The sequence below is a fragment of the Thunnus albacares genome, chromosome 22 (assembly GCF_914725855.1).
Source record: "Thunnus albacares chromosome 22, fThuAlb1.1, whole genome shotgun sequence".
NCBI lineage: Eukaryota > Metazoa > Chordata > Actinopteri > Scombriformes > Scombridae > Thunnus > Thunnus albacares.
This window is the reverse complement of record NC_058127.1, coordinates 13632331-13658279: the sequence shown is the minus strand read 5'-3', so window position 1 is coordinate 13658279 and position 25949 is coordinate 13632331. Positions and strand designations below refer to the sequence as shown.

At 40.6% G+C, this 25949-nt stretch overlaps 1 protein-coding gene and 1 long non-coding RNA gene across 5 annotated transcripts in view; one reads left to right on the top strand and one right to left on the bottom strand.

Annotated features, from left to right (window-relative positions):
- Positions 1–25949, top strand: part of arap2 (ArfGAP with RhoGAP domain, ankyrin repeat and PH domain 2) — a 139354-nt gene that overhangs the window by 10380 nt on the left and 103025 nt on the right. For all 4 annotated transcript variants that reach the window (XM_044341054.1, XM_044341055.1, XM_044341057.1 and 1 more), the window contains 3 exons: positions 879–948; positions 10271–10391; positions 22164–22354. In XM_044341054.1, coding sequence (XP_044196989.1) covers positions 879–948; positions 10271–10391; positions 22164–22354 — 382 coding nt within the window. The remainder of the gene's footprint in view (positions 1–878; positions 949–10270; positions 10392–22163; positions 22355–25949) is intronic.
- Positions 4398–12024, bottom strand: LOC122973490. The gene is made up of 2 exons (XR_006400044.1): positions 11751–12024; positions 4398–5216 (listed from the first exon to the last, which is right to left on the bottom strand). It is a non-coding gene; the product is annotated as an uncharacterized LOC122973490 (long non-coding RNA).

Below are 25949 nucleotides of genomic sequence, written 5' to 3'. Positions count from 1 at the left end.
AGCCAGTTTTACTGCGGCTCTGCATTGCATTGGCATTGCTGGTTATACATATTCATTTCCTGTTAAGGTTAGTGTTTGTTCTCACTCAGTGTTATCTTTGTTTTAATCAACCTTTCACCTCAAGATGACAAAATATGCCACAAACCACAGCCTGACTAATGGCAAAACTGCTCGCCAGCCACACTGCAACGAGACACTGTTTCCTGTTTACCGGCAGACCCTTTTGATTTTGATTGTGACACTCTTGTGCTGCGCCACATGTTCTATATCTTTGATGATTATTTAAAACTGATAAATGGTATTGGATACAGAAGCCTGAAGCAGATCTATTCATAATGCATAGCACAATCTAACAGGAAAGGAAAGGAAGATAGCCTCGCAGTATTGAGATGCACAATAAATCGACTTCCACTTAGTTTGGCTTTTCCTGGTAAAACTACAGCACATTTTCTCTCCACCGTCTCTCGGTGCTGCGTGTTTTACTGTTGCTCAAAGGCAGAACTATCAATCATTTACTTCCTTTTTATATTCTCCTTCAACACCTGATTTGCATAGGTTTGGCAAGCTGCCCCTGGGCTGTTGAATATTCAAACTGAAAGTGGCCATTTGTTTTGATTATGCTAATTGACAGCTGTTGATACAACTCTTGACATTAATGAATCAATGGCACTCTTGATGAAATATGAGTACCTGTTCAGAGCATATTTAGTTACTGGCTTACTATCTTGGCAGTTTTGGATTTTCTTTTCTTTTACTGTGGTTTATTTCACTCAATAACTTGCTTAGTTTGGTCGAGTGAGCCAGATGGATTGAATTTGGAAGTGCAAAAAAAAAAAAAAAAACACATTTTCACCTCACCCTTTCACCTTTCTTTGCAGAAAATGTGTTTTTCAAAGGAGGTGGGTGAGATTTGACGGCAAGAGTCTGGCTTACTACAACAATGACAAGGTAAGTGTGACATATACACACACACATGAACGGCCGCTAAAGCCTGCACACGTGCACATGTTCACACATCCCCCCCCCCCCCCAGCTGATACACTCCCAGCCTCCACATGCACACCAGCAAAGTCAGTTTCCTCCCTCCGTCGCAGAAACCTATACCACGAGCGGCCGAGCCAAGTTCTAAGTGTTCCATTCTTTTCCTCCTCCTCCTCGTTCTTATTGTCATCATCATCATCATTAGCTTGGCAGGGTAAAGAACGAGGGCAAGGACAGAGCGACATTACGCCATGCATGACGGGCCAGCACTTTCTGTGCCCGCCCAGCCATACAGTAAAGTACATTGATGTTGGCACCTGACCAGTTCCCCGAGAAAGGGTAGGGAGTGGGAAGTCTCTCCTCTCTCTCTTTTTTTTTTTTTTTTGCCTCCCTCAGCATTTCTCCCTCTCTTTGCGTTTTTAAAGACCTTTATTGAATCTCACAACAAAATTTACAAATATATTAAATAATAAAGTGTTAAAGTGCAGAACATTTATAAAGTACGGAGAGTCCGGCGCTGTCAGATCATAAGTCCTAAATGTTCCATGGAAGGCAATGAGATTTATCTATACTTCTCCTCCTATGGGGGTCAGCAAGTACCTTTTTGATTACTGTGTCGCTGTCGATTACAGTCTGCTGTATTACCACAGCACATATTGTTTTCCATCATTTTTATTGTTTTATTTAATTCTTTACAATTAAATTTAAAGAAATCTTCTATATTTTAGTATTTCCCATAGTTTAGTATCAGATTCTGTTATCAAATCTTCACCTTTTAAACTCTGTGTATGAAGTTTCCAGAAGCCTCTGTCAGCCGAGGTTTCAGATGACAAAGACGTTTTAACCAAAAGATGGTCAGAGAAATCCTTTTAAAACTCTTCTGTATTGAGTTACTTTTCATCCCTCTCTTTGCCTCCCCCGTACCTTTTCTTCATTCTCCTTCTGTCTGACAGCTGAGTTTGAAATTTCACTTCGCGTTACCTGCCTCACCATCAGAAAAAAAAGGAGGGACGGAGAGGGGAGAGAGAAGGGTGGGATGGGGGGGGGAGAGTATGGATGGTTGAAAAAGCAAAATCTGGAGAGGAGATGTAAGCAAGACAGGACTTTAACTTCCACCTTTGTAGCCTAGACAGCATTGTTATTTTTTCCCACAAGCTTTTTTTGTATTGGGCCTGTATTTACACACTGGTTTTGGCTGCAGATTTAAATGATCATCAACTGAGACAATCTAAAAAAAAAAAAGCTATCAGCCAAGATGCATGCTTATGCACCATGGCTGGATGTCCTTTTATATGACCAGGTTTGTCCTTTCGAACTAGTGTTCTGCTCAACACTCTCTTTTTGCAATCTAGCCATAAGCAATTGACTTTCACTCTATTTCATACTACTGGATATGAAAATCTATTAGCAGAGCCTTGAAAAGGCTTCCATCATACAATCTGTCTAAGTGAATTTCAAATACATAGCACTGGATAATGCTTTTTTGATACCTTTTTTGTTTGGGGGAATAAAAATGTAATTAACAAAATATGCCAAAATGCTCAACACAGCAATATAACCAGCAGACATTTCGAATCAATCTGCACTTAAACGCAACTATTTGGCAACAATAAGGCAACATTGATAAAAATGAACACACGCTTGATTGATAAGAGTCTGCTAACTGATTTTTATACCACACAGAAATGAATATAAACCAATGGCTGCCTCTAAAAAATCTCAACTTGTACTCCATGCATTTGAAAAATGGTCTGCAGCAATGTTAAGTGTACATGATTAGTATATGAACACACTTCAAAACCGCTTTTAACGCGTGGAATTCTTTGTTCTCGAGTGACTCTCAAGGGGGCTATAACCTATCTGACATAATGTGCTTCACCTTCATGTTCTTGCTAATGACTGTTGGATATAACTCGCACTGAGAACAAACACATTTCTGTGTGCGTGTGTGTGTGTGTGTGTGTGTGTGTGTTTGTTTGTGTGTGAGCGGTGACCTCGGCGCCCCCTCCCAGGGCCGGCTCGTTTTCGCTGCAGCAGCATTGCACAACATCACAATCAATGATGTGGGACCTGTCTGATGCCTGCTCGTTAATCACTTACTAATTATAGCCCTCTGTGCTCGCTCTCTCTCTTTTTTTTCCCCCCCCTCGTTTTCTCTTTCCATTGCATTTGTTGCTTTATTTATCAGGACACGCTCCATCGCCGGCGGAGTGGGATTAGGCAGGGAGGCCAGCGAGTCAGCACTTTTTACTCCTGTGTCACTGTCGGCGGAGGCACGACAGTTTTTGGAAAGATGAAAGTTTGCCTTGTGTGTGTGTGTGTGTGTGTGTGTGTGTGTGAGAGAGAGAGAGAGAGAGAGAACAGGGATTGTTGTTTAGACTTTTTTAAAGTCATCCTGCCAATGTGACTCTCCCCTCTGAGAAAGCAGAGGGCTTCATCATGTTTCGGGTGAGCGGAGAGGTCGCGCACAATCTCTCTGTCATCCCTGCTTTGTGCGGCCAGCTGAGGCCCCCGCACCACCCCGTGCGCCGCACAGTGCCACCTCCACAGGGCGAACGAGAGGGTAGGAGAAGATTGCACGGACGGACAGGAAGTCTCTCAGCACCACTTTATGTCAGAAATTGAAATATGAGTCTGTGGTTTGCTTTCCCTCACAGTGCAGAGACATGTATGTGTGTGCTTTTATAGCTAGTGCAGACTAGCAGGATCGCTGCACTGCTCGCACTGCAAGACATTTTCTTCCATATTGCTGTCATGTTGACATGACAGGGTACAAAAACTAAGCAACTAATTAGGGCTGATTATGATTACTTTCACTGTCGATTAGTTTGTCAAATATTTCCTCCATTGATTGAAATTTGTAAAAAATGAGCATCACAATCTCCTAAAGCTCAAGATGAATAACAGCCCATGAAAAGATATCACTTTATTGATCCCTGTGGGGGAAATTCACGTGTTACAGCAGCTGAGCAAGAGGCTGTATTAATATATATAGAATAAGACTAAAAAAATCTAATAAAATGTGCAATAAAATAAAGAATATAATACAAAAAGAAAAGTGTGTGCAATGTATATGTGCAAGAATAAAGCGCAGACATTGGTAGGGAGAAAACATCCTCATTGCAAGGACAAGGATATTCAGTGAGCAATTATACAGAGAAGAGTCGCTGATTAATTACCTGTCGATCAACTAATTGATTAATCAACTAATACTTTCAGCTCTAATTCAGTAATATAGCACGAGATGAAAAAAGCAACCAGTCAACACATTTGAAAATAAGGAACCAGAGAAAGTTTTTGCTTGAAAAATGACTGAAACCGATTAATTGACTGATAATTTCATCTAATTATGAGATTATTCCAGTTGTAGACATCTTGGACTCTCCTCTCTGTGATTCTGGATTTTTTTTTTTTTGTGCAGATGTTAAAAATGTTTTTGGGAAAAGCGTGCACTAGGATTTAGTTCGGACAGATATGGGAACAGTTTGATCTGTCTGTCATGGTGTGTCCCCCCCGTACACAAAAACAAAAAATACCTACACAGTGGAACATTCCCATGCTTGTTCTCTTTCTCAAACTTTCAACACCCCAAAAAAACTCTTTTGTAGTTTGAAATCCTCTGGGATCTGTCAGCCCCAGACAGAACTAATCGCACTTAATCACAGTCGCAGCTTGAAGGTCTCTGGCCGCGGTGATGTCATCATCGGGGTAGTGAAGGTGGCGTGGGAGAGTAGCGAGATCCTCAGTCTCACTTCTCCCTCTCTGCAGCGTTCGTATCCGATCCGTCTCATCAATCACCCCTTTCGCCTGATTTCGTCAACACCGGGATTGACTCGGGAGATCGCTTTGGGCCTGAGATGTAGTCTTTAGGGGTCCTGATGTGGTGTCGTGTGTGTCTGCGTGGATGTGTGTGTGTGCGCGCGTGTGTGTGTGTGTGTGTTTGTGAAAACAGTCCAAAGCCTGGCTTCAGGGTAGTGAGGGGAGGAAGTGAGGAGGATGGCTGTGAGGGATGAAGGGATGAGAGGATGGAGGAGGAGGAGGAGGAGGGGGATGAGGCTGGATAGGAGGCCAAAGGGGTGATGAGGTTTTAGGATCGAGGATCAGTCTTTCAGTGTGTCAGTCTGCCTGATTGTCTGTCTGACTGTCTGATGCTGCAGATCTCTCTCTTGCCAAGCCTGAAAGCTCCTCTGCTTACTCCCTCCCGTGTCTTCCCAAGATGCCTGCACTGACACTTACTGTAACAAAAAAAAAAAAATATAGAAGCTTTTCATCTCCTTGATTCATGTTTGGTCTCATTAACTTAATTCTTTTAATGGTTTCATACATGTAAAATGTAAACACGTCTTGTCATATTTCAATAATCAAGATTTTTTCATTTAAAAAAGGTTTATTCTAATAGAGATATATCTCAAGTTTGTGATTAAGCAGTTTGGGTGTTCTCACAGTAATCTAATATAGAGAGAGACATTAAATTCATCAAATTCACCTCTGGGCCAACTCTTGGCTAGATTTACAACTTTAAATTGTTCCCTAGAGAAAAACAATCACATAATTATTCCTTAAAGCTGCCCTAATCAATATTCTTATGCTAACAATAGATAAAATGCGTACGTGTTATGCGAAAGGCTTCACTCGTAGTGATGAACCCACAGAGAATGATCACATGACTCTGCAGTTCCTCTCAGCTCTGCATAGTTTCTATAACACCTTTCAGCCCATTGTTTTGGTTTTATGGCCCATGCCTTTGTTGTGGTTCACTGTCACCTCATCATCAGTGTTCCAACCACAGTAGGGTTCTATTTTCAGCAAAAAGAAACTGTGAAAACCATGACCACCAGCTTCCCAGAATCACACACCTTACAGAGAAAGCTAGCCACTAGCTAGTAAACACTTAGCAGCTAAAGAGCCAGATATTTCCCTCTGGAGTTTGTTTAGAGCAAAGCTAGTTAAAAAGAGAGTGAATATTGACACAAACACAACTCTAAATGAATGTTAATGTTGCTCCGTGTTTGCTGGTTGTGTAACTACTGGGCAGTGTTTGCTAACATGTTAGCTATATCAACTTTTTAAGGTGCCAGTTTGTCAATATTGCTTTTACAGCTTGTTGCACCGCCACCCAAAATCACAAAAACAAATAATGAATGTAGCTTTAAGTTTTAAACCTGACACCAAAAATGGTTTGGGCTTGGACTTGACTTCTGTGAGACTCCCTAAAGACCTGAAAGAGATTTTTGACCTTGTTAAATCCTAGAACATTAAAAAATAAATGAGACCGTGATAGGCAGGCCTCACATGACCGCACACTGTTTAATATTTAATCACAAGACCTATGCAATGAAACAAATGAGTCTTAACTAAAAATGCTATAAACCCCCCCCCCCATTATCAACAAAGGTTTGAAAAGAAATGTTGTAATATTCAGCATTCAGAGACCTGCAGTTGACCTGAGAACCGCCAGGGACTCGACACATGAGATAGACTCGCCCCAAAAGACTGGAAAACATCTCTGCCTGGGAGTATCATCTTTAAAAATCCTTAAGGCACCTCACTTGGTAAAACACTGATCAGAGATGCATTTTTGCCCACAAGCATTTTTTTTTTTATATCAAGTGCAGTTTTTCACTATAACCAGTTGGTGTCCTCATGCCTCCACTGAAAACGAGATGCTATAGAAACACCAGAGCTTTAACTCCTTATGCTGGTAAAACTCTTTCCACCCTCTTTACCCTCCTCCCTGCTTTTCTCCACACACTACCTCCATTATTGTAGGCTTTAGCTCCATTGCTTTGCCTTAATTGTTTCCTGAAGTTTACCGGGTTGTTTTTTTTTTTTTTTTTCAAAAGAAGAGAGACAGTTAAGCAGTTTCCACAAATACACACACACACACACACAAAGAGCGACACCGCCCCGCGAAATGACACAGGTTGACAGATGTTGGAAGGGTAAAAGGAGCGGTAGAGAGATAGCCCGAACGAGAGAATGTGGGAGTGAGGGAGTCGAGAGTGGGAGGGAGGGAGGTCAGAACGAGGGGAATAAGTGTACTGTAGAGGAGATCTTTGGCTGAGGGAGTTGAGTCAGGTGTGTCTGTTATTGGAGAAAGAGAGATAGTTAGGCCTCATTGCTTCCTTGGCAGTCCATCCTCTCGAGATAAGTCTATAAACATTATGTGTGTGTGTGTGTGTGTGTGTCTCGGTGGGTGCGGGGGCGGCTGTAACGCACGGTGTTGTGTCTGAATCGGCCGCCTTAACGCTGACCGCTCCTTTTCATCATCTCCCCCGCCGACTCTGCCGTGAGAGTATTTACAGATGCACAATTCACAATTAAACAACTCTCTCCTTCATGACCCCAAAACTAGAATTAAAACAATTAATTACTGTTAACCCATACTGGGGGTATAATTATCAGCCACCAAGCTAATTCATCCACACACACACACACACACTTGCACACACACACTTTGTTTCTCCTTTCCTCACCTTCCTTTAACTTCTATCTAAATTTAGAGACAGAAAGAGGGAGATATTGGTGCGAAACTCCCTGGGAGAGAAATGCACAGGTTGGCTGTCGGTAATTAGGTTGAGCCACTTCTTGCCATTGTTAACATGCTGCTTTAATATGAGACGGACCCCTCCCTGACCCTCTTAGGCATCTTCATTTCTACATGATGTCTCTCTTTCCCACACGCCTCCTTTTTTTTTGCCTCCTCCTCCCTCTTCTGCAACGCACTCCTCCAGCCGCGTCTCTTCCTCTTCTTGATTATGGATTTTCACAGTCGCTTCTTCCTCTGTTATTATCTTTTTTTTTCTTTTTTTTTCCCCCATTGTATCTTTCCACGCTCCTTTCCATTTTCTTTCTCTCAAGTCCTCTCCTTGGCCTTTCACACAAACCTAATTTCTCTCCTTTTTTTTTTTCATTTCACGCTCCCTCCATCCGTCCCTCCCTCTCCCTAACTGACTGTCCCGGCTGGTATTTTTGGCTGTATGGTCTCTAGAAATAGGCTTTTTGTGGATGGCAAGGTCAGCGGCTTAATTAAGAATGGCGAGAGGGTGTCAGAAGTTCACTTCCTTTTCTTCCTCCATTCATCCGTCCTTCGCTTACTCCGCACTCTTGTGTCTTTTGCAGGGTGGTGACAGCGATGATACAGTAGAGCAAACATAGCGTTGTGCATGGCAATCACCACAAGCTATTATGTTGTGCACAGGACTGTAGAGAATCAAAATTCAGGTCGAGCCCCTATGAAGATCGACATGTCTGGGTTTTTTTTTCATGCTTTGCAAAAATAATGACATTATCGACATGGACAATGCATCTGCAGTCTTTTTGTCTTTTTTATAACCTAGTGATTTTCACGCTGCTGCAGAAGCGTAACTTTAGTGGAACTGTTAGTCTATTTCTTGAAAACTGACAACAGTCACATTGAAGTGAATAGTACTACCCTGAATGGGACACCAATTGAAAGAATATCCTCTTATAAATACCTTGGTTTCTGGCTTGATGACAAGCTGTGCTTCAAAAAAAAAAACATATTAATGAGCTGACTAAGCCCTTAAAAGCAAAACTGGCATTCTTTTATAGAAATAAGGCATGTATTACCCAGAATTGCAGAAAGCAAATTGTTCAGTCAACCTTTTTATCCATTATGGACTATGGCAATGTAATTTATATGCACTCTCCTACCTCTACTCTTAAACCTCTCGATGCAGTCTGTCATTCCACCGTTTGGTTCGTAACTGGGGATGGCTTCAGAGCGTATTGTTGTATTCTATATAAGAAATTTGGGTGGCATTGGTTGGCAATGAGAGGAGAACGGTACTGAATTCTACTTATTTACAAAGCACTTCTTGGCAAACTTCCTGGGTATCTCACATGTCTTTTTAACTATAGATCATTGTCACACTGCACTATGTACCAAGACTATTTGGTCCTTGAAAATCATCATGTTAGTACTGAGATTGGGAAACTGGCTTTTAAATACTGTGGTCAGCACAAGTGGAACAATCTGCAGAAGTTTGTAAAATTAGATGATGATGTTGATGTATTTGGCTTGTTTGTTATATAATCTATTGATATAATATGTAATTTTTGTGTGCTTTTATTGTTTTTATGTGTACTTTTATGGTTTCTATTATTCTTATATATGATTTGCTGTTGATGTATACCGTAACTTTCATGTGCTTTTATATGTACTATAATCCAGGGTGTCCTTGTAAAAGAGAGCTTGCTCTCAATGGCCCTCCCTGTTTAAATAAAAGTTATAGGTATATATGTATGTAATGTACTGTCCCTCAGTTCACTCTATTGCAGGAACATTATAATCTGAGATGTTCTTGCCTTTTTCCAACTACTTTAAGGGCATTTCCCTGCCGTACTTGTCACATCGGGGTCTGAATACTGATTTGACGCCGGTTCTATTCCGTCCTTGCTTCTTTAGAAGTGATAATATTGAGGATTGATTTGTTTTTGTTGCCATCCATTTCTCTTTTTTTCACACTGACATTGACCCAGTACTTTAATTGCCATTGTCAAGGGAGACTGTAAAGAGGGTCATGAAGCCTCTAGTGCAACATCCTCCTTATTTGGATGCCTTCACAAGAGCTGCTGGGGGAAAACATGGAAGTAATGAAACAATACACACAGCCAAATCCCACATTACCCCATCAAGCACATCCTGTGCTTTACCCAAATCCCCAATACAGCAAGCATGTCTCCTTTTAAATATTTGAGAAGTTTGTTTTCAGCTTGTAGATTTGTTTTATGATATCTCCTTACACCCAGACGACAGCGCTGATGTGTGTTATTCTTGTTTGTGCTTCTTTAATGCAATTTGGGTTCACTTTTCAGACCATTTCAAGTTCATAATTTGAGTTATGGTCATTTGCGCTGGCTCATAGGAAAACATATAGTTTCCTGATTTGATTCAAATGCTTCTCGTCCAACAGCTCTATGCCATTTATTAAAGTTATTGCTTGAAAGGGAACAGGGAAGCTATTACTGCAAATAAATTTGACACTGTATTGATGGGTTATGGCTCTGGTTTGATGAGGATGTCTGTCAGTGGTGTTTCAAACTGAACGACTATCCCAGCCGACGGTAATACAGCACAAAATTACACATCTATTGATGCAAACAATGCGTTGACACTCTCATGTCAAGTAATTGTGGGTCTACAGATGCAGATAATAGGAATAAGCAGCAATTCAGTAACGTTATTAGCATGCATGGTGCTGTGCGACTGTCTGCTTGTGTTTATATACCTATTTAGTGTGTGTTTATTTGTGTCTCTGTTTAGGAGATGTATTCCAAAGGTATGATCCTGGCCAGCGGCATCAGACAGGTGCGAGGATTGGGCGACAACAAGTTTGAGGTAGTCACCACCCTTCGGACCTTCATTTTCCGGGCTGATAGAGAAGGTAGAAGAAGTGCATCTTTTAATTTTTTCTGTTTCCCTCTCCCTCATCTGTATTTTTCAGTCACTTATCAGCTACTAACTCTGTTCTTTCTGCTTGTCAGTCTGCCTCTCTCGCTCTGACCATCCGATTCCCTGTCTAGCCTTGTTTTTCTCTCTCGCTCTCCCCTCTATCTCCGCCTCTTTCTGTCCTTTCCCTCTCCCCCCTCCCTTCCTGTCCGTCTCTTTTTCATTCTTACCTCACTCTCTCTAAATGTCTCTGTGGTGATCTTTTGTCTCACTTCTTTCTCTCTTCTTGTCTCTCTTTCTCCACATGTATTTCTCTCTCTGCCATTTCATTTAATCTTTGATTTCGATTTTGCACTGCTCCCCCGTTGAAGGGAAAAGTTGAACATTTTGTGAAATTTGCTTACCTTCCCTGAATGAGATGAGGAGATTGATACCACTCTCATGTTTGTACGATAAATATGAATGTACCTCCACCAGCCTGTTAGCTTAGCTTTGCACAAAGACTGGAAACAGTGGGGAACAGCTAGCTTGTCTCTGTCCAAAAGTAACAAATCCACCCATTAGCACCTCTAAAGATCAGTTACGTTACATTTTCTTTGGTTAATCTGTACAGTCTCTATTTAATGTTTGTACGTTAAGTACAGAGCTGAAGTTAGCCTAGCTTAGCACAAGAAGAGTGGACTAAAACAGCTAGCCCTGCTCCATCCAAAAATACACCCACCAGCACTTCTGAAACTAGCTAGCTAACATAATGTAGCTCATGTGTTTAGCATGGACATAAACAGACATATGAAACAGCTAATTTTTGGTTTTAGGGGAAGTTACACAGTGGGAAACACAAACTTTTACCATCCTGCTTGTACAGAAACCAAAACCTGTGCTTATTGACCATATTTAGCAACTTGCACAATAGCCAGAGATGCTGCACAGTTTGTCAAAAAATAGCTCCATTACAAAACTCTCCCTAAAATCTTTATATCTATGTACAGTTAAAAAAAGATACATTGTGTAGACAGATTTAGAGTTGTTTGTAGACATTTTTTTGTAACTGTAAACAGTGTTAGGTTAGCTGTTTCCGCTGTCTTTGTGCTAAGCTAGGCTAAACACGCCTTGACTTCAGCTCAGTAGTTACCACACAGATTGATATTGATCTTCTCATCTTACTCTCAGATAGAAAGCAAGTAAGTGTATTTCTCAAACTGTTGAACTGTTTTGCCTCATTATTTTCTAGTAAATGCTTTATAAATATGCTCAGGGAGATCTCAGTGAAAGTAATGACTTCATATCCCTGTCTGAAGCTACATTATTAAGTCAGTCTAAAATGATAGAATATGTAAAAAAAAGAAGAGCAAACCTCGAATCTCAGGAACTGTCCTTTTTAATAGTCCTTCCTCCAGTGTCTCTTCTTCTCCTCTGTCAGACAAAACGGAGTAAGAGTTGTCTCTGCTTATCGTATTTCAGCTGGAAGCTTTGTCTGTGTCGGCCTTAATGAGAGGGGAAAGAGACACTTTCCGCACCTTACCTCCTGCCTGCTTGATGGCAGTCTATTAGGCAGCTCAGGTCAAACTGCTGATTCACTAATCAAGGGTTCATTTCTGGGGTCAGATGCTGGCCGCACTCCGATTCATTTGAACGACTGAGATCAGAGAAATTGAGTTTTGCATGGTTATGACTCATTGTGTGGTACAATGTGGATATTAGGAACATTGTAAAACTGAAAGGTTTATTGACCAGATCATTGAGACCTCAGTCAGAGTTATTGACATATTGACATCTGTTGAGCTAGAAATAGAATAATCATTATTTGACCTACTCATCATCGGTATTGAGCATCTGCTTATCGCTGATAGGTTCAGCTGGTCATTTTATGCTTGATGCTCAACTAGAAATAACACTCCAGATGTTGTGCCTCATTAGTCAGTGTAAGCTGGTGGTCTAATTGTCATAGAAGCAAGCTTGTGAACAGAAAAAATACCTCAAATTCCAGCTGTATAAGTCTGAATAAGACACGCTTCAAACAATGTTGAGCAAGACACTTGACGGTCAAGTGCTTGAGCTGCTTTTATGGACAAACTCAGTGGTCTACACCATGTCAGAAACATTCTGACTGTACTTTGTTCACTTATTCACTCTTGGCCATTCATATCAATGTCTGTCATGTGTTATTATTAATGTAAAGAAGCATTGTGCCATCTGAGGTTCACAGCTATATAAAAGAATATATTGGAAAGCTACAGTCACAGAAGTTCATGCCAGTTCATGCTGTGATAGTACAAAAGTAACACTGATTTGACGCTTAAACCTGGATTAATTGTTTTCTTGCCCCTTAGGGGTACCACAACGAGCTGTAAACACAGCACTGACATATAATCACCTTTATAAAGTTGATATTGCAAAGATACTGTACTAGCAGTCAGTTGCATATTTATGGAACAACATTAGCATTCACTTCGAGTTGTTTCCAATTGCCCAATAAATTTAAGTGCAATATTCACTCATTATTCTATTCACTCTCTCTCCTTTAGTTCTGCTTTGGTCTTCACCAACTCCTAAAGGAAATATCAGGCTCTCTAGCAACTAAAGGCTCCACAAAGTTAAACCTTTAGTAACTTTAGTAACTTTTTGTCTTGGCCATTTGGTGCTGGGAAGGTAGTGTACAGTTGGTTTATTAGAGCTCTCTGGTGAAAACAGCTGCCTCTGGCTGCAGTAAAAGGGGTTGAGTGTTATTCAAAAGCGCCGGTTGAAAAATCAAAACAATGTGCTGAAAGACATTAAAATGCTCTGGAAAGCTGAAAGAAAACTGCAGCGTCAGGTAATAATTCTCTGTGGATTCTCACCAGGAGCGACACCTTTCAAATTACATGTAGTTATTTTTATCATTTACTAATGGGAACATAAAAGTATTGATTAGTGCAGCTTTAACTAAAGTAGGAGTTATTTTGTAGCTAATAGTTGAAGGTTAGCAAAGCTCTGCTATGTATGCTAGATCAAAGAAGACATGAAAAGACTTGTTAGAAACAATCAACTAGCATTTTGAAAGTACTTCAGTGTTTGTGCTCAAGCATCAACAACAGTCACTTAAAATTCCACATATATATAGGTTTAAAATATACTTTACCTGCCATTAATTTTGTTTGTAGTCATATTTTCAGAAATTAGTGTTGAATATTCACAACATCTTTTTCTGCCATTTGAGACGACAGCAGAGGGACTTGATACAAGCTTGGTTGATAACCTCGGACCCACTGAATTGTTCCAGAATTCAGAATCAGCCATTGTTTTGTGGAAATGATTTTGCAATACGCAACAGTAATGGTCTTTTCTCTGTAGTAATAACTATCCCCCATGCATACTGTTTTGGTCAGTTGCACTTTCAATTAGTTTTAACTGCTCCCTCTATTATATGATACCTCTACTCCATTCTAAATAGGGGGAAAACCTTTAATCTCTTGGTTTTTTAATTATGTTTTGGGCATTTCATGCCTGTATTAGATAGAGCCAGTAGAGAGATGACAAGAAATGAGGAAGGAAGATATGCAACAAAGGTCCCCAGCTGGGTATTGAACTTGGGGGCGTTGCTGTTTTATGGTTGGCCACTTAACCCCAAAGCCACAGGAGCGACCCCAAAAACCTGTAATCTCTTAAGTGTTAAACCAAATAATTTATGTGTAACACTTGAGGTCACATACTATAACAGTTCATCAGCTTATTTATACACTAAATGAAGGCCTCATTTCATGCTTGTGTGTAGGTCAGCAGCCATGTTTGTGATGGCATACAACACAATAACTACTGTATATTGTGTGGTGGGAAAATAAAATGTGTATTCTTTATTATGAGCTAAAATATAAACATTTGAATTGGATCTCTTTTTCAAACAATTTCACCATCACCACAGGTTTAAAAAAAACAATAAAGCCAATAGCTTGCCCTTCAAACTGTTTTCATTAATTTATTTATTTTTCACCACACTGAGTACTGAGCATCAGTGATCTCTCCTCTCCCTGTTGATTCAGTGCATCATCATATCGATGACTGCCAGCTTTTTTTGTCCGTTTATGAGTCGCGGGTGCTCAGCGGCATCATTTATCACACTGTCGGCTAGCTGATCGTCATACGTCACACTCAGCCGTTCTGACAAGAGCTGGAGGTGGATGGGGGGGGGGAGGGGTGGTGGAGGAGGCTGTCTGATTTGGAGGTGGCCTCTAACTGCCTCGGATCTGTGGGAAGCCTCTCGCAGAGGTGGCTCCGCCGTCAGAAGGAAGGGTCGGGCGGAGAGATGCAGAGGGAAAGAGAAGGAGAAAACTTGGCCTCATCACCTCATGCATCTTTAAACAGGCCCACTCGCCTTGTAGCGGAGAGTCATCAATCTTTGGGGAAACACACGAGAAAGAGGGAGACATGAGGAGACAGAGGGAAAGAGAAGGAGTAGGTTAGTGAAGTGGAGTTAAGGAGCCACTGGGCTGATGCAGTAAGGGTGAGAGGGGGAGAAAATGATGGAGTGATGGTCAGAGGAGTGTGTGAAAGTGTTAAAGGCATCGAAGAGGGACAGAAAAAACGCAGGATGGGCGCAACAAGGGGAGGAAGGGATTAAACGAGGGAATAACAGGACTGGGTAGAACGAGAGAAGCAGACATGCAATCTCGGTGTGAAAAAGCAACAGAGAGGTAAAGGCAGAGACGGCAGGGGGAGATGAAAAGGGCAGAGTGAAGATGGAGAGGGGGAAAAGGAGGGGGGGAGAAGTGAGTGAATAATTGAAGGCCACCGGAGAGAGTGTGCACACAGCTGTCGGCTGATTCTCCACTTGGTCCGCAGGTGGCCTCTTCCCTCAGGTACTGTCAGCTTGAGAGAGTGGAGATGGAAGGAGGAAGGAAGGCAGGCAGGCAGGCAGGCAGGCAGGCAGGGAGGGAGGCAGAGATGGAGTGAGGAAAAAGAAAAGAGAGCAAGGGAGGAGGAAGGAAGGGAGGGAGTGATGTGGAGAGTAGTGGCAGCAACGGGGGGAGAAGAAAGCAAGAAGGAAGGAGAGTTTGGCAGGAAGAGACACGGAGGAGAGTGATGGAAAGCAGTCAAGACAGACGGGGAGAGTGTTGGAGAGGTGTGGAGGGGATGCAGACAAACATGTTACAAGAGAGAAGATGGGATTTATTGTGGGGGGAAAAAAATGTTGATTTGTATTCCGATGCTTCGGCAATTGCCTTTCCACAACCCTGCTCATAACACATGTTGGATTTGTTTGAAATGACAGGAAAGAGTTAGAGAGATGTAGAGTTTAAGAACAATTAAAAGACCAGAGAGAGGATGATGGCAGAAATAAAAACTCAAGAGGACATACAGTGGTGCTTAAGTTGTTTATACAAGACATATTTCACTTTTCCCTTTTGTTTTTCTTTCATTCTATTGCCCTATCTTTGTCACCATGTCTTGAGAGGAATATCTCAGGCTCTTTAGTTGCTAAATTCTCCACTGCTTTCACCAGTTTGTTGCCAACAAGCAACACAGATGAGAGTGGTGAGAGTGAATAAAAATTGTAAAGTTGCAGGTTGTAAAAAACCAAAACAATGAGCTGAAAAATGTTAAATCGCTCCATGGACAACTACAGACATTTTTCATCATGATTTGAGCGATTATGAGCGAACATATTTTGAACGATGAATGATACAGAATGTAAACATTGAATTATGTTTATGTATGTACTGTATGTTGGCATGACATGATTGAAAGGAGAGAAGACAAAGCAAATGGCCACAATCTCTCTACTTTATGTATTTTTCTCTCTTTCTCTTTTTTATTCCTGTTGATGGAGACTGTGTGGGCGTCCTGTAAGATCACTGTCGAGCGCAGAGTGGACCTGGCTCTCATCTCATCCACTTTCAATGAGGATTATCTGCCACTCTCCCCGTCTCTCTCTCCATGTAAAGTGGAATTGTCTTTCAAATACATGTCTATACATCCAGGATCTCTTAGCGAGTGATAATTTGGCAAGCTTCGCTGAAGGTTGACGTGCGAGACAAATGAACAAAAACATATACTCAAAACATATGCAAGACACATTCAGATGCACACATGCTACCATAACACACAGGCGGAGGTGCATGCCACTATCTGCTCTGTTTCTCTCAAGTTTCTCGCAATCCTCCCACCTCCTTCCTCGCTCCATCCCGCCCTCCTGCGCTCAGATTGACAGCTTGGGCGAAGAGGGAGAGCAGAGGGAGAAAGGAAGGCCCTGAATAAATGAACAGGCAAATAAGTGAGCACAGGACAGGTAATGGAACTCAGAAAGCACGGTGGGAACGGAACAGTAAAGCCTAGTGATGTAAAGAGGAGTCAATAATTGAGTAGGTGATTCATTATTGATGCCAGCTCTTTGTGAATTCATAAGAATCTGGGAGGTAGCCAGACCAGGAGAGTTAAAATCAGGACCAGGCAGTGGATACAGTTTTTGGGGGTTCAGGGAGGGGGGTTAAAGTGTGAAGAAATGCCCAGGGAGGAGGAACTTTTCTTCAGAAGTGGAGATGTTGGTACATATACACATGCAAGGTCAAAGAGAGGCACACGTCTGCAAAAAGGCTACAGGAGGGTCAGGAGGTCACAGTCAAGAGGCTAATTAAGGTCAGTTTAAGACAATGTCAGGTCGACAGCGGCTGCAAAATGATTGACATGTCATTGAGAACGCCACCCTCCCTCTGTCACTCAACAGAGAGAGAGCCTGTTGAGGACACACCGGCAGGTCACTGAGTGTAATGCAAGCTCAGTTGGCAGTCATTTTAATGTTAACTCATTCATGACAAGTTGGAGAAGGAACCCTTGCATAAATTAATTTTTTAAGACAGTCAGACCTGATCCAAACAGACCTGAGGATAATTAGGCCGGACCCAAAATGCGGTTGACCCTAACAGACACAAATAGAGAGATAAGACCAACACTAAAAATGATATGATGTGCCACCAATTATCAAGCACCTGTGGTCAAAGAGAGTAGCATCTACATGTGCACTCAATAGTTCACACCTTAAATTGAAGGGACACTCTGTGAGGTGCAAGAAAAACATTTTATTTCTCCTGTGATGATAAAGATGCATGATCAGAAAATACTGAAAAATGTCCATTGTTTATTCCTTATGTCCTATGTGACATAAGGACCAACAGTCAAAACCCCAAAGATATTTGGTTTTCAATGATATACAACAGAGAGAGGCAGCAAATCCTCACATTAGAGGAGCTGAACCCAGATAATTTTTTTGGCATTTTTGCTTCATTAGAATTACTGACAAATCGTTGCAGCTCTGCTTGGATTTTGAAAACCTGCAGTGTCCCCATTTGCCACAAACACATTATTAAGCCAGTTTCTGGCTTTAAATAATGTTGGTCCAGTAATTATTTTCCTTGCTTGTTTAGGGTAAAATTGGTATCTACCACCACAAGCATCTGCAACTGGAAGTAATCATCACAAAATAGCTCTCTGGCTTGTTAGAAAATGTTTCATTTACCATTTTGTCTTTCTTTTTTAATGCCACAAGCTTGTCAAGAATAGACACTGATAATTAGTTATCTCTAAAGGATTTGTGTAACATATGACCTGCATTCAAATGTATTAGTTATAAGATAAATCTGTGTAGATTCATCTCAGTCATCTAGGTAGTGAGATGTCTAACAGTGTTCTTCTGTACCAGAGCACTGGACTGAGTTGTTGTTGGATCATATTCACTCCTGAGGTGTATTTGAGCGAGGCGCTGATTCCCCACCAGCTACAAGCCTTCTGTTCTTTACATGAGCTGTGGGAAGAAAAGTGAATAGACACATATTTCCATCAAGAAGATCAATAGAGTATCACAAAAACAATTACTCTCTCTACTCTTAAATTGGCATGCTTCAAGAGTGTAATTTGTTAACCTAATCCAAACATTTCCTCATGCTTCCTCAGCCCACAGTACAAAGCTAATAGTACAATTGATTTTAGTGGCATGATTTGTGTTTCGGCATTTTTCCTCTTCAGAAAAGAACTGGCACATAACAAGCGTAATAATGGATAATGAAACGGATGTGATTACACCAAGTAAAGATTCTTTACTCATTATATATTAGAGAAAAAGTGTGACCATCCACTTGTCACAATCATTGGTATCCAAAAATACCTTTCCTAAAAAAGGGCATGTGATGCCCTGCCCTGTCCGACTGCACACATTCGCTCTGCTGTTCTGACTCCATCACTCTGTCACTTCGAATATTTCAGAGAAGTGGCTGTCAATCTGTCAGTTGTTGTTTTTTTGTTTTTGGATATTGAGTTTATTGCCACTCAGGTTTTGAATAGAAGTGCATTTACTTTTCAAAAAACTTCCTTCCTTTATGATTTTTTTTTTTTTCAGAAAAAAGCAGTACAAGAGATATTTTTGTTGCCTTTTCTTAAATTTGCAGGTCAATCCCAACTGATAGCTTAGATTTCATATCTGATTTTTTGATTTCCTTTTTCTTGTACTCTTTTTTTCTGTCTTGTATTGAACAGTTGCCACAGTGGGTGCTGTTGTGGACTTGTGATGTGTGTGTGTGTGTGTGTGTGTGTGTGTTTACAATCCTTTGGTATCTCTGGTGTTTCCACTTTGCAGGCTTTGATAGCACAATGTCTTGGGCGGTAGGGAAATGGGCTTTAGAGAGCCGGCTTCGTGTCTTCTTTTATGTCCGTTTGAAAAGTTGCAGAGGAAGATATCTGAGAGGCCTTTTGAGTGTACATTGTTTGAATATAAACCTGGTTGGAACATGATGCATTGTTCTGCATTTTGAGCCATTTAGCTGTACTGTAATCCATGGTTATTTACAATAAGTCAGAGATTCAGTGTCCTGCTCAAGGACAGACAGTTTTTGTGAAGTGCCAGTTACAGAATAGTTGCTAAATCCCTCCCTCTAAACAAAGATTGCCCAATCGTATTTTAGCAACGATAACTAGGCACCAACCATAACTAGCTTACTACCTACAGTAGTAACCTAGCATTACTTCTGAGGCCATGAATTAGCATATTATTAACTAACTTCAACTGTCTGTTATGTCCAGAGTATTTGAATCTCTTATAATGGCAGCTATCATAGTTAGATAGTAAACAGCATTGTGTGGCTCTATTTGTTGATTTGTCCAAAGTGTTTGACTCTGTATATCATGAACTGCTATTGCAGAGACTAAGCTGTATATACCTTAGTGAAATGGCTCTGAATTGGTTTAAGAACTATCTATCCAGAAGAACTCAGTGTGACTCGGTAGAAAATTATACCTCAGCCTCACTTACAGCAAACAAAGGTGTCACTCAAGGATCTATTTTAGCCCCTATCTTATTTTCTATTTTTGTAAATGACTTAGGTCATGGAATAAATCCAACTAAGATACATTTATACGCTGATGACACAATCATTTATATGGTGGCACCCTCTTTGAATCAAGCCATAGAGCTCTTGGAGGATGCTTTTCAATCAATGCAGTTCTCACTTTTAAAACTGGTCCTAAATCAAAAAAAGACAAAATTTATGACCTTCACTTGTTCTCACTCTAAAGCAGCTGATTCCACTATCTTGACATTAGAAGGTACATGTAGAGAAAGAGTCGCCTCCTACAAATACCTAGGCATATGGCTTGATGAAAAGTTGGCCTTTAATGTGCACATTAATAGATTATACTAGGCTTTTTTCCTTTTAAAAAAAATACTTTCCATTTGAAGCCAGAAAGAAAATTGTGAAAAGCTCATTTGTATCTGTGTTAGATTATGGTGATATGATTTACATGCATGCAACTTCATCCCTACTTAAAAAACTGGACTCTACATATCACGCTGCTTTACGTTTTGCAACAAGTGCAGGCTCACGCACTCACCATTTCATTTTTATATGAATCTTTAGGATGGTCCTTTCTGTACCATAGGAGAAAAATACGCGTTGCTATTTATTGTCAAGACATTGTTAGGTGAACTATCTACTCCAGCCTTTTATCATATCAGACCAGCAACTATAGCACGAGATCTTCTGATCAGATTCTTGTCCCCAGGGTGCACTTAGAGCTTGGTAAAATCGCTTTCTCCTTTTATGCACCTTGGGCATCAAGCAAGCTGCAAAATACCATTACCTTAGAAACACTCCCTTCATTGAATACCTTTAAAGGTCTTTTTCAAACTGCCCTAAAGAAAACATGTTGCTGTTTTATACAACTCTGACTTGAGATGGATTGTGTTATGGTTATCGATGGTATGGCCTATAAATTTCTCTTCTTTTACTCTTTTTTTCTTGTTTAGCTTTCACGTATTTTATGTGTTCTATCATGTGAAATTGTTGTGAAACTGCTTATGCTGCCGTCTTGACCAGGTCTCCCTGGAAGAAGAGATTTTGATTTATATTTTGGTTTATATTTTCCAGCCAGTGTGTTAACCGTGATAGTGCTGCATTTTCCAAAACATTGTTTGGTCCTCAAAAGTCTTTTCTCTTGATGTTAAAAGTGAAAACATATGGTTTGAAAATTTGAACAAGTATGTGAGCAAAGCTGCCAAACATGGTCCGAGTTAAATAATAGTTTGATGATTTTTCCTTATCATAATTATAGTACGACTACCTTTAAACTGAAATACAAGAAGAATGCCATTTCTTTATTTCTGTGTCTTCTTCATGATCAGCAACTCATTTTCGTGCCTGATACGCAGCTTTAGCTTCAATTTTTGAGCACCATATCATGTATGTAGCCAGCAAATGACTGCTTTACAGGGTTCTCATTTTAAAGTTAGTCAGTCCGAAACTTAATTAAAAACTCAGCAGGACACAGCATTTTCAACCAATTCATGAGGTTAATGTTAGCTTAATTAGCTAGCTAGCTAACTTATTGAATATGCTAGGGACACTTGTCACTCCAGCCGACAAAATTGATGGTTGCCCGCTAGAATGAGAATGAGAAGCTTAATTTTGTCTAGCTCTGTCTGAAATGAATACCCATAGTTTCAAAAATTACTAATAATTTCAAGTAGTAAATGTGCCAGTTTTCATAGTAAACTGCATATGTACCATGCCTGTGCAAGAACGGCAAGCTGCAGGCGTAGCAACAGTAACTAACAGTAACAGTTGGTCGTTCTAACCACCAAACAACACAGTTGACATTTTTAATACATGAAATCAAAGTGATCCTCCTTCAAACAGAAATTTAACAGCTCTGTAAAATGCATTCACACCTATCTGTGACTTTGATACACTGTTTTCCAAGTTGAGACAAATTAGTGGATTCACAGAAGTGTGGCTGCGTCTCATTAAAAGCTCTATTTTTTTTTTATTATATACTTCAATAAGGTGCTGTCTTTGACTCAAGTTGCCGTCACCACATCTTGCTTCAGGCTTGCAAATCTCAGAGAAGCAGCTATCTATAACTCTAATGCTAGACTTTGCACTTCTCAGCTTTGCAGGATATTCCTTTTCCAGGGGCAAAGTTAATTTTCACCAATTGTGGCTCATCGTGTGTTTCAATTACATTTCTTTTATACTTGAATTTTCTATATCAGTATGCAGTGGAGGACTAGCAGCCAACGAGTCCATGGAACCCACTGAGGGGATGCAAAAATGATGAATTAACACTATATGTGATTCAAAGACTCTAAGATGCCCTGATCTTTCTTTGTCTAGTTCCCTTTTTCTGGCTCTTCTTGATTTCTTTCCCTCTTGCTTTCACTCTCTTTCACACTCTCATACTTGTATCCATCTGCACCATCTCTGTCTTTTTTTTCTCAGTTTCTGTCTCTCACTCATGCACGTGTCCACAGGGGAGCGCCAGGAGTGGATGGAAACTCTTCAGACGGCCATGCGCCCCCCTGCCTGCAGCTCCCAGAAGCGCTCAAGCCTCCCCCACCAGTCCTCCACAAACAAACGAGGCTTGCTGGAGCTCCGCGGTTACAAAGGCAGAGTGCTGGTGTCCCTGGCGGGGAGTAAAGTCAGGCTCTGCAAAACAGAACAGGTACTTCCAACACCACCGGGACTTCCTCTCTACAGGATGACAGCTTCCTGTTTCAAAAAGGAAGATAATAATCACAGCCTATTTGAAGCAGATGAGACAGAGATGGAAATGTATGTGAAAGAGATGGAGGTGTTCATGAATGTGTAATGCTGAAAGTAAATATATATGTGTGAAAATGCTGGAGGGTTCCCTGAGATATATTGTGCTCTATTTTTGGTGGGTAGAAGCACACGTTGGCACACAGGAACAACTGGGTGTGGCCAACTTTGTTTTGCAACTTTGTTGACCAGACATTCATGTACAATGATTGGGCTGCAGAGAAATATGGAAAATTTATTGAAAAAGAATGTGTGTATAGTTAATGTATAGTTAGTGATCCAAGTCTAGTTAATAGCAGATGACACTGGGACGATCTTCAATAATGGCCTTTCACTCATTCACCCATCAAGGCGCAAAAACACAAAAATTTGCTTTGTCTCCCAAGTGGCCACCTTTCCAGGCAGGCAGCAAACCTATAAGCATCGGCAATTGCATTTCCCCTGTTTGCTCTTTGCAGCAAATTGCTCTTTATTTTTCAGATGCAATTGCATCTTGCAATTCATGCATGCTGCTTGGCAGTACCCTGTTGGGTCACTTCTGCCACAACCACCGAAATGCTCTTATGGTTGACCAAGTGCCACTGTGGTTCACCCGTAATCCCTTTTGGTTCTCTTATGGTCATCAAAAGGGCCCTTATAGTTAGATCATTGCCACTCTAGTGTAACCTGTAGGGCAAAAATGAAGTGAATGAAATGAAAATGAACTTTCAATTTAGGTGACATTGCCCCTCCACTGGCGCTAAATTTTACAATTTTGAGTCGTATGGTAAAAATCAAAAGAACAAATCGAGATCTTTTGACTTTTAGATCCCTAGAAATAGGTACATTTTTTTGTCCATGCAATATTTGTGTTTTAATCTTGTTATGCTTAATTTATAATACACTCCAGATTCACAATGGCAATCTATGTTCATGTTCTGTGCCTTGTTTTTACTGGAATCATGATGTGCAAGTTTATTTCTGAGTTTGAGCATCGACTTTTAGTTTCAGGCAGTTTGTAGCCATAACATTAATCTTCTCAGACTGTTACAGACATGAGTGACATGATGACAAAACTTTGGAGGATAGATATATAGCAAAGGGAAGGTTTGTTGCCACTGACAGATTGTAACTTGCATATGCAGAATTGTAATACTTCTTATTCTTCTCTTAAAGAATAGTCTGTGTTTTGTTTTTCATTGCAGTCTAATTCATTTTGAGTGACAATTTGAAATGCAGTCTCTGTAAAACTTTTAAAGAGAGACAACAAAGGAGAGTGATGTGAAGAGACAAAAGAGAGTTGCACTAAGACTAGTGTGTTATCTGCTGAAATTCATAAAGTTGAGTATTGACCGTCTGTCTATATGCGGGTGTGGCACCTATCGATGGCTGTCAGCATTCAGTTATTTTTTGTGGACGCTAGCCGAAACCCACACTTGTGACTGTGCAACTGCAGTTTCACCTGAGTGAATGTGAGCTGTCAGAAGCAGACAGGTGTCACAATGTTATTAGTATGCAAGGATCCTCCAACTGCAGCGCCTCGTCCAGTCGCATTTTTATGCAAATACTTAGTGCAGAACAGCAAGACAGAGAGGGAGAGGTAGCAAGAGATGACAAAAAAACCGTTTGTTCAAAAACAAGTTGATACTCACTATTCAAAGATGACATTACTGACTCCATTTTTTTAAGGTTCACAATATTGGCAGGACAAAATATTTATACCAGTATTTCTCTGACTGAACTGGAGCCTGGGAGGGGGTGTTAAAGCTCCAACACGCTGTTTGTGTGACCCTTTAAAAACTGTGGCATTTTTCATTTGTTTAAACTCATCATTACCAAATCTCTGAAATTTGCACGCAAGTTATCACATTAATGAGTGAATACATTATAGGAAGAGAGAGCCAGCTTGTTTTGAGAAGACTAAAATGTGCTCTTTGTTGTTTTCTTTTTTCCAAATGTTTTTTTCAGTGTTCTTTTAATTAATATTTTTTATTTTAGCTTATATTTCCCTCCAGTGATTCAAGACTTTAATTAAGCATTTATAAAAATAGGATTTGCCTAAATACGTACTAATGGTCTCACTTAATAGCTATATATTGAGTAACACTTTCTACTATCATATATATGTTATTATTTTTTATTTTCTAGAACCAAAGTCCTGAATATATTCTGATACATACAGTATTCTGATGAACTGGACTTTTTCTAGGTATTAAAGCAGCAGGGGTTGAAATATCAGGACTTTCAGTCCCTAGTATGGGTCACGCTCTTGCCAAGAGGTAGATGAGAAGATCAATACCACTCTCATATCGCAGGATGTGACTCATCCTGCACTCAAGGGTGTTTACAAAAGTTCATCCAATCAAATGTGACTTTGGGCAAGTAGCTAGCCACACCCGTCATATAAAACCACACTTCACCTTCACTTTTGGGTCGTAGTAGCTTACAGGGCAATATGGAGAGAGATAGGAAGAGATGTATGTTTTGATATCAGTTGGAAAAAACTTTGTTTTAATTTCCAAAACAATGTGGCTGAGGACTAATTTATTCATCTCTCCTTCATCCACCTCCTTATCTAACAACAGGTGAGGAGGTGTGTGTGGAGCCAACAGTCCTCTGAAGGTCCATTTCTCACTGCAGCTCCATATTGCGTTAAACTCAAAGCCACGCCCACTTTTTTAGCAGTCCAATCAAATGTGAAAGATTTGACTTAAATCCCTTTTGAAACTGTACACCGCTTAAATATTCCGTTTCACTGGAAAATGCATCACAGTGCAGAAGCTAAAGACGCTCTAACTTCCGTTTCATAGAGCCTTTAAACTTTGGACAGAGCAAGGCTAGCAGTTCCCCTCTAAGCTAAGCTAAGCTAATTGCCTCCCGGCTGTACTGTGTGGTTAGGGTTTGGGTTAGATGACTCATAAACTGAGCTCCATGTCTGTTTAGTTCCCCTCAAACACACTGGTAAAGTATTAGCATTTTTACTTCATGCATGGGGGGCTCTTTTCACATGACCAAAGGGCTCAATAAGTCAGCGTAGTCCTTGAAGTAGCCTGTTAGTCTCGTTGTGTACTTTGAGTATATCCTCACAGGCTAATAGCCTACACTCTTTCTGATAAAGTGAGCTCACATCTTCTCTTAGCCATGGAATAAAGGAGAGATAAGTTTCTCTTGAGTCTTTCTTATTTGATGTCAGTCCAATTAAGCCCTGATAGTCCCTGCTCACGTAGAGAGACTGTACTCTCCGCCTACTCCTGTCCCGGTAGCAAGATATCCTATCTGAGATGGAAAGATACCTCGTAGCAGTGATACTATTTCTTAAAGTGCCTCACACGTATTTGTGTGCATATTTGATAATGCTACAGGCATTCAACTCATTTCCATCCCCCCTTGGCTCTCATTTCGTTTCACTCGCTCTTGTAGTTTTGTTGTTTGCCTTTCATTATTTTCTTCATTAGCGTGAACAAACATCTTTGCTAGAATTCTCTTTTGGGTATCACTGCATGTCAGCACATTTCCAC